The sequence below is a fragment of the Sander vitreus genome, unplaced genomic scaffold, assembly GCF_031162955.1.
Source record: "Sander vitreus isolate 19-12246 unplaced genomic scaffold, sanVit1 ctg398_0, whole genome shotgun sequence".
Taxonomy (NCBI): Eukaryota; Metazoa; Chordata; class Actinopteri; order Perciformes; family Percidae; genus Sander; species Sander vitreus.
In genome coordinates, this window is record NW_027595523.1 from 31,831 (window position 1) to 40,000 (window position 8,170).

At 42.5% G+C, this 8,170-nt stretch overlaps 1 protein-coding gene across 2 annotated transcripts in view; it reads right to left on the reverse strand.

Annotated features, from left to right (window-relative positions):
* Positions 1-340: 340 nt before the first annotated feature.
* The window catches only part of LOC144513984 (TM2 domain-containing protein 2-like), a 24,865-nt gene continuing 17,035 nt past the window's right edge, over positions 341-8,170 (reverse strand). For both annotated transcript variants that reach the window (XM_078245176.1, XM_078245175.1), the window contains exon 4: positions 341-766. In XM_078245176.1, the coding sequence (XP_078101302.1) occupies positions 553-766 (214 nt within the window). In that variant the 3' untranslated portion in view covers positions 341-552. The remainder of the gene's footprint in view (positions 767-8,170) is intronic.

Consider the following 8,170-nt stretch of genomic DNA (forward strand, 5'->3'; position numbering starts at 1 on the left):
ACTTCATCCGGGCTTGACCTAGTCGCACCTCCTCAGCCTAGCTTGGCTGTCGTGAACTGCACCAAGCCACGATGCACTTAATAGACTAGGTCAAGCCTTGTTTTATCGGTTATCCTGGATTTTTAAATTCTGCTTTTGTGAAATAGCCCCTAAAACTAAAAGGCAATTATATGTCCTTGGTTGGGCCCATATTAACTGATCTACAGGTGTTAAAGGGACCTTATTTCACAATTTAGAACTACAAAATAGCACTGTCATCATTGCTGGTAAAAGATGCGAGTAAAATTTCATCAATCATTTTATGCATTCTGTGGAAACTTTCAAGTGGATTAAATTAGAATGACATTAAATTATTTCTCATTTTATTCCGAACACTGTGTGTCATAAAATGTCCCTGTACTCCACTTTGCACAGCAGAGCTGTAAATCCCCTCAAGTCAGCCCACAGTTTTATAATTATGGCAGGCTGAGGCCACATTGCTGGAATTCTCAATATTTAACTGATGTTTGATGAGAAGTGGGCCGAGTCCTCAGTCACACTCGGCTCTCTGTCTTAGTAGTAGGTGCACCAGTTGCTGTAATCACTGGGCATCAGGCCGCCAGTGATGAGCAGGATCAGGTCCACAAACCACCAGATTCCCAGGCCTCCCAGGGTGAGCAACTTCCCAACAGCAGTGCCAGTGTGGCCTAGACAGAAACGATCAACCCCAAAACAACCCAGGAAGAAGGAGTACAGCAGGGTGGTAATGAAATAGTGTCCGGTGTATCTGTGCAAAAACAACAGCAAAAAGTACAAGAGAACATTTTAGGCAATTTAAGTTCAAAATATGTGCAAATAAAATAAATCAAGTTACATTTAAAGCTGTAGTGGGTAGAATGCAAAACAAAAACTGAATTTGAAGTAGCGTGAGACCTTCCTGCAGCTCACCCTTTCTGTCGTACAGGCAATGCAGACACAGAACAGCCAATAGGAATGCGCTCTCTCTCTCTCTCTCTCTCTCTGAAATGACCTGTGATTGACCAAAGTCTTCAATCACGGCTAGATTTACTAAGGCCTGACAACAGAGCAAAGAGGAGGTGCAGAAGTCTAGTTTTCTCTCAAACCACTTGAATTACAACATGCTTAAAGACTATTATGGAATTTCTGGCCAACAACTTCAAAAATAAAGTGCCTACTCAGCTTAAATTTCAACACCATTTAATACCTTCAACCTCAAATATTTGTATAATTTCTGAACCTTCAGATGTCCAGGGTAAAGTTAATGTTACAAAACAAGTATACCAATATTAAAATGATAAAACAAACCAGAAAGAGAAGAGAGCAAGAAGACAAGAAAGCAGCAATAAATCACCTACAGTTGATCTACTCTGAACAGACACAATAAAACCAACACCTGTTCTGTACAATATACTGTAATGGGTGGACACATTGTGACCAGGAACTGAATATTATAAGCTTTAAAAAGAAAGCATTTATCCAAGTACTACATTGCAGTAGTGTCTTTGAACAGGTGCTGCTTTGATTATGTCCAGCCACTGCACCTCTCTGATCTCTATGCAGTTATTACAGAGATTTAGCCAATGTGCTGATACATACAGAGAGATACTGGGAGAACATGGTGTACGGAAAAAACATGGTCAAAAAAGGTGGTGGTTCTGTACATTAATAAACATTGCCCTCTAGTGGCAATGTCCTGATACCACAGATGTTTATCTGAATTAACTGGATCACTATTTTTTAACGTCTTAACTTGATTTGTAGATCTGGAAGCATGTACAGTGCATACTGCATGAGTAGAAACATCTTTCAAAGAAACAACAAAAAGAAATTATGAATATCATTAAATTAAAAATGAGAGGAAACCTGGCCCTCCACAGCTGAAGTTTGCTGATGACAGAGCAAATCTGTGACACACACACACACACACACAGCTTCGGTCTGTACAGAGCACCGTATTTGTGTGCTGCAGTGTCCAGTCTGAAATCCTCCCAAAGCCTATAATCTACAAAAAGCCTTGTAGTCACATGTGGCTTTCAGTAATAGTAGACTTGTTCGAGATAAGATGCGCCCCGCCTGTAAAGTGGACAGGATCAGGCGGCAGCAGCAGTGCGCGGTGACAAAAAGCCGTGGTCAAGTCGGACAGTTTACAGCCGTTTCAAGCAGCCTTTAGTCTAAACAGGAAGTCAAAGAAACACACATCCTGTTAGGTCTGATTCTGATTTAATAATAATAGAAAACAATATGTAAGATGTATGTAAAACTATATATATATATATATATATATATATATATATATATATATATATACACACACACACACACATAATATATATATATATATATATATATATATATATATATATATATATATATATATATATATACACATACATACATATATATTTATTAGGGCTGTCAAAATAACGCGTTAATTTCGATTAATTAATCTGAGAACAAATAACGCGTTAAAAAAAAGTTACGCAGATTAATCCATTCCATATGACGTTTGACCCGGAGCCATTCTAGCCACCATTGGACTGTAAAATGAAGGAGGGAGAAGAGAATCTCTGAAACACAAACACCGCTGCACATGACGCTAGTTAACACTATACTCGACAGCAGCTAACGTTAGCCTACCACTAGCTAGTAGCTGGATTAAACACGGTTAAAATGCTGACAGCTAACGCTAAATGGTGTAAAGTTTGACTGTGTTTTGCTGTAGAGGATTCAACACCGGTATGTAACAATCTGCAGCTGCCGTCGGAGAAACACAGACGGTGCGTTCAATGAAACTGGTAAACTACAGCCTTGTGGTGCATTTGAAGTTATTGTAAATGTCCTTTTCCCATCTGATGGTTCAACAGCAATTTACTACTAAAATTAGTTATTGTTATACATTATTATTAAATCATTTCATTTTCACCATATGGCCTTAGCAATAAACAAGCCGTTCTTTAATTAGAACTGACAACTAATGAAAACCCCAAATTCAGTATCTCAGAAAATTAGATTACTTAAGACCAATACAAAAAAGGATTTTTAGAAATGTTGGCCAACTGAAAAGTATGAACATGAAAAGTATGAGCATGTACAGCAATCAATACTTGGTTGGGGCTCCTTTTGCCTGAATTACTGCAGCAATGCGGCGTGGCATGGAGTCGATCAGTCTGTGGCACTGCTCAGGTGTTATGAGAGCCCAGGTTGCTCCGATAGTGGCCTTCAGCTCTTCTGCATTGTTGGGTCTGGCGTATCACATCTTCCTCTTCACAATACCCCATAGATTTTCTATAGGGTTAAGGTCAGGCGAGTTTGCTGGCCAATTAAGAACAGGGATACCATGGTCCTTAAACCAGGTACTGGTAGCTTTGGCACTGTGTGCAGGTGCCAAGTCCTGTTGGAAAATGAAATCTGCATCTCCATAAAGTTGGTCAGCAGCAGGAAGCATGAATTGCTCTAAAACTTCCTGGTAGACGGCTGCGTTGACCTTGGACCTCAGAAAACACAGTGGACCAACACCAGCAGATGACATGGCACCCCAAACCATCACTGACTGTGGAAACTTTACACTGGACTTCAAGCAACGTGGATTCTGTGCCTCTCCTCTCTTCCTCCAGACTCTGGGACCTTGATTTCCAAAGGAAATGCAAAATTTACTTTCATCAGAGAACATAACTTTGGACCACTCAGCAGCAGTCCAGTCCTTTTTGTCTTTAGCCCAGGCGAGATGCTTCTGACACCGTGTCTTGTTCAGGAGTGGCTTGACACAAGGAATACGACAGCTGAAACCCAGGTCTTGCATACGTTTGTGCGCGGTGGTTCTTGAATCACTGACTCCAGCTGCAGTCCACTCTTTGTGAATCTCCCCCACATTTTTGAATGGGTTTTGTCTCAGGGTGCGGTTATCCCTATTGCTTGTACACTTTTTTCTACCACATCTTTTCCTTCCCTTCGCCTGTGCTTGGACACAGAGCTCTGTGAACAGCCAGCCTCTTTAGCAATGACCTTTTGTGTCTTGCCCTCCTTGTGCATGGTGTCAATGGTCATCTTTTGGACAGCTGTCAAGTCAGCAGTCTTCCCCATGATTGTGTAGCCTACAGAACTAGACTGAGGGACCATTTAAAGGCCTTTGCAGGTGTTTTGAGTTAATTAGCTGATTAGAGTGTGGCACCAGGTGTCTTCAATATTGAACCTTGTCACAATATTCAAATTTTCTGAGATACTGAATTTGGGGTTTTCATTAGTTGTCAGTTCTAATCATCAAAAGTAAAAGAAATAAACACTTGAAATATATCAGTCTGTGTGGAATGAATGTAGACATTATACAAGTTTCACTTTTTGAATGGAAATACTGAATCAACTTTTTCATGATATTCCAGTTATATGACCAGCACCTGTATATATAATGGACCAACAGATCCAGTTGCTCTGGACGGAGACCAGTGAAGGCCATTAGAAGCACTTTTCCAGTGATGGCTAGCGTTACTGCGCAGCCTCCAACTGAGAGAGACGACGTAAATGTGCCGTGAGCAACGTGTCTGAAAGTTGTAAGTCTTCTGGCAGCTGTGCCAAGAGAAATCTCAATTATTCCGAATATTGCAGAGACGAAGAGCTTAGGCATATGTAAGGAGATAACATAGGCACAGGCTAATTATTGCTAACTAAAATGCTAGTTAACATTAGTAATTACACTTAAATAGCGAATGCGAGACGAAACTCCCTGTGCGCTTCTCCTGTACTATACGGTAATTCCTCTACTATGCGACAGTAAGTCGCGTGGTTATGACACAATCGTTAGCCTATTTTTACAAAAATGTCTGCTACAGAGCCATAAGGTGAGGTACAAGGTAATGGAGCCTTTTATACATTGCCGTGTTTCTTTAAAAATAAACAATGGACAAATAGAGTCTTTAAACGCTTCAGATGTAAAGTTATTCGCTGTCAAAGTGGCGCCAAAATGAATGGCAGTCAATGGAACACTAACGGGAGGTGATGGCTTAGTAGCATCAAAATGGCGCCATAAGAGGTTCGCGGTCCGAGGAGAAGCTTACCCCCTTGGTGATGCCCACACTTGTTACTCGAGACCGCTAGTTACGTTTCTCTGACAGAGACTATGATTATTACTAAGCAACCAAGATGACATCTTCAACCACGCAAAAGATTAAAAAAAAAAATAGGTAAAAGTGATTGTATTTTCTTTGCCTTTTGTGTAATGTATATAAAAACAATTTTAAATGAAAATACAGACTCTTTTAGGAAAAGTCAGGTACCAGCAGGATTGTATTTTTTTATTTAGCAAAGTTATTACACATTATTACACGGCCAGGACGGTCAAAATGACCGTCCTGGCCGTTTTAGTGTTAAGGAACAGGCCGCAGGGGGACCATCTAGCAGCATGTATGCTACTCGGCATCAATGGGCCACCTCTTTCTGAATTCCCCTATAACCGAGCCTTTTTCCAATAGCCAAGAAAAATCAAATGCACACAGCAAGGCTGCCAACTTTGCCACTGAGGCAAATATGCAATTAGTTTCATTATGAATGGTTTCATACTATAGCCTACTTTGGGTTTTGGTTTCCCTATGAAGAATTTCTTGTAAAATTCATTTTATAGACCTACAGTTCCTCAAAAATACAGTTCAATCAAAACAAAATGAAAATATGCCTCATTGTGTGTGAATAGAAGTGACGTTTGTGTTGCAGCAAAGTGTCAGTTCCGTTTAATACGTAAAACATTTGGCGGAGGGGCGCAGGACTGGGTGGGTTCCGACAGATCTGCCCCCACTGCTAAAAAAAATCCTAGAAGAAACACTGATACACACATATACACACATATACATATACATATATATATATATATATATATACATATAGTCTAAATGTTATTTTTATGTCCCACAGATTCGCCACCTCGTCAACTTATAACTTTAGAGTATAGCGTTATCTTTATCAGTCAACTAAACTGCTTAGATCTACCGGAGCATAGCGTTATCTTTAACGTGCAACGGACGTAAACACAGCATGGCGACAACAGACTAAATGAAGCGTACATCATAAAAGCAGACAAGAAAACATATGAAATTAAAAGAGCTTACCAAGTGGCTGCACACCGGGTTGAAAGTCGTTACAAACTAAATGAATCTCGCGCTTCCTTTTCACGTAGTAATCACCGGTCGCATGTACTCACAGCACACCCCTCTTAAAGAGGCACTACACTATTGAGCTGCTAAACGTTTCTCCATAAGTGTTACTTTCGGCATTTGTAGCTCTGGTTTAAGGTAAACATTTGATTAAACATGTAAATAAGAAATAACAAAACTTCACAAATGACAGAACTCCACAGAAAACACAACACCTCACACTTAAGTTCCAGATCCAAGGAACTTACCAAAATCACTCAAAGGACCCCTCTTAGTGTCATTTTTCCTTTCCCACACAATTTTTTTTTTTTTTTTTTTTTCAATGTCCAAGTCAATCACATCCCTTTGGCAGGTATGTGATGTACTGCCCAGGTAAGCGAGGTATGGGATGTGCATGCTCTTACTTCATGTATGTGCAATGTGATGGGCATGGTGGCAGCGCTAGGCTTGCACCAACCAGCCAACAGCGGTAAGGGCGGTAAATGAGAGGGGTTTGGGCCAGGGGGATAGGGCGGTGTGCAAAATGAGAGGGGTTCATGAAGAGGCGGGGGTCATGGCGGCTGGAATGGATGAGTTTCATCCTCCACCGGGAGAAGTACTACCAGTCTTCATACGTCTCTTCCGATAACTGTCATGGGCAGTGATGAACTCCTCTTCTTCCGGCCACGGGCCAGGGAAACAGGAAGGCCAGCACATGTTGCGATGTCAGCATCCCTGACAATCCCTTTACTGTCAGGATAAACTGTCAGAATCCTACCCAGATGAAACTGACCTCTCAAAGCTTTTGGGTCAGCAATCCAGACGAGGTCGCCGACTTTGACGTTCCTCTGTCCGGTGCCACTTGTGTCGAATGAACAGATTTGGGCCTGAAAGTTCCCTCCACTTTTCCCAGAACCGGTCCACTCCGATTTGAATAGCCCTTAAACGACACCAGGGATGGGTCTCTAGGTCAAGCCCGCTGGTGTCTCCTCCAAGCGATGCTCGACCCAGTATGAGGGAGTTAGGTGTTAAGTACTCGACCGAGTCCTCCGAGTCCTGAAGTTGGTGCCTCTGTCGGACCATAGTTTCCTTGGATGCCCCCTCAGAGCAACAAAGCGGGAGTATGCTTGGAGGAAGCTTTCTGTCGGCTGGTTATCGATGAGGTCCGCATGGACGGCTCTCGAGGCCATACAACAGAAAACAATGCCCCAGACCTTCTTGTCCTTCTTTTAACAGCGTCTTTCACCGCCAAGGGGCCAAAAAGGTCAAGGGTTGTATACTCGAATGGGCTTGCTCTTTTGGTACGCTCTTGAGGAATATCACTCATTACTTGCTGGCACATCTTGGCTCTTCGCTTTCTGCAGGTGACGCAGTTGTTCAGCACCTTAACTGTTCTTCGTCCCTGCACGATCCAGGCTTTCCTTCTTGTCCGTAGAAGGGTAGAGATAACACCTTCATGGTTTTCTTCGTGTGCCTCCCTGGCCAGTAGTGTTGCGAGCCACGACTGGCATGGGATTAGCGGTACAACCACTCTATCCTCATCCCAGCATTGGATTCTCCCTCCGCAGAGCAAGAGTCCTGTCTTTTCCTCCTTCTGAACAACCAGGCGATCCAGGGTTGTGTCACGGAACTCGACACCATCCTGAGCTGCTAGAGCTAGAACTTTGAAAGCTGTTGCTCTTTCTTCCACAGACAGGTATGGTCTTGCCTCCCACTTTGACTTATCTGGGGCCTGGCTGTTGCCCAGCCAGATTTCTACTGCTTGTCTCATCAAAGCAATGGTCCCACATAACCGTGCCAGTGTGCCGAAGTCCCCTGATCTCTTCAGCAACAGAGAGGTTGATCTCTCTGGCAGTTTTCACAGGCCAATCTGATTCAGGCAACTTCAAAAATTCTGGGCCTTCCTGCCAGACTGATCCTTCAGCAAGCTCCTCCGGGGTTGCCCCCCTTGTGATGAGGTCGGCGACATTCTGTCTTCCTTCGACCCACCTCCAGCTATCTACTGATCCGGCCTTTTGGATTTCTCCAATCCGGTTTGCAAAAAATGTTTGATA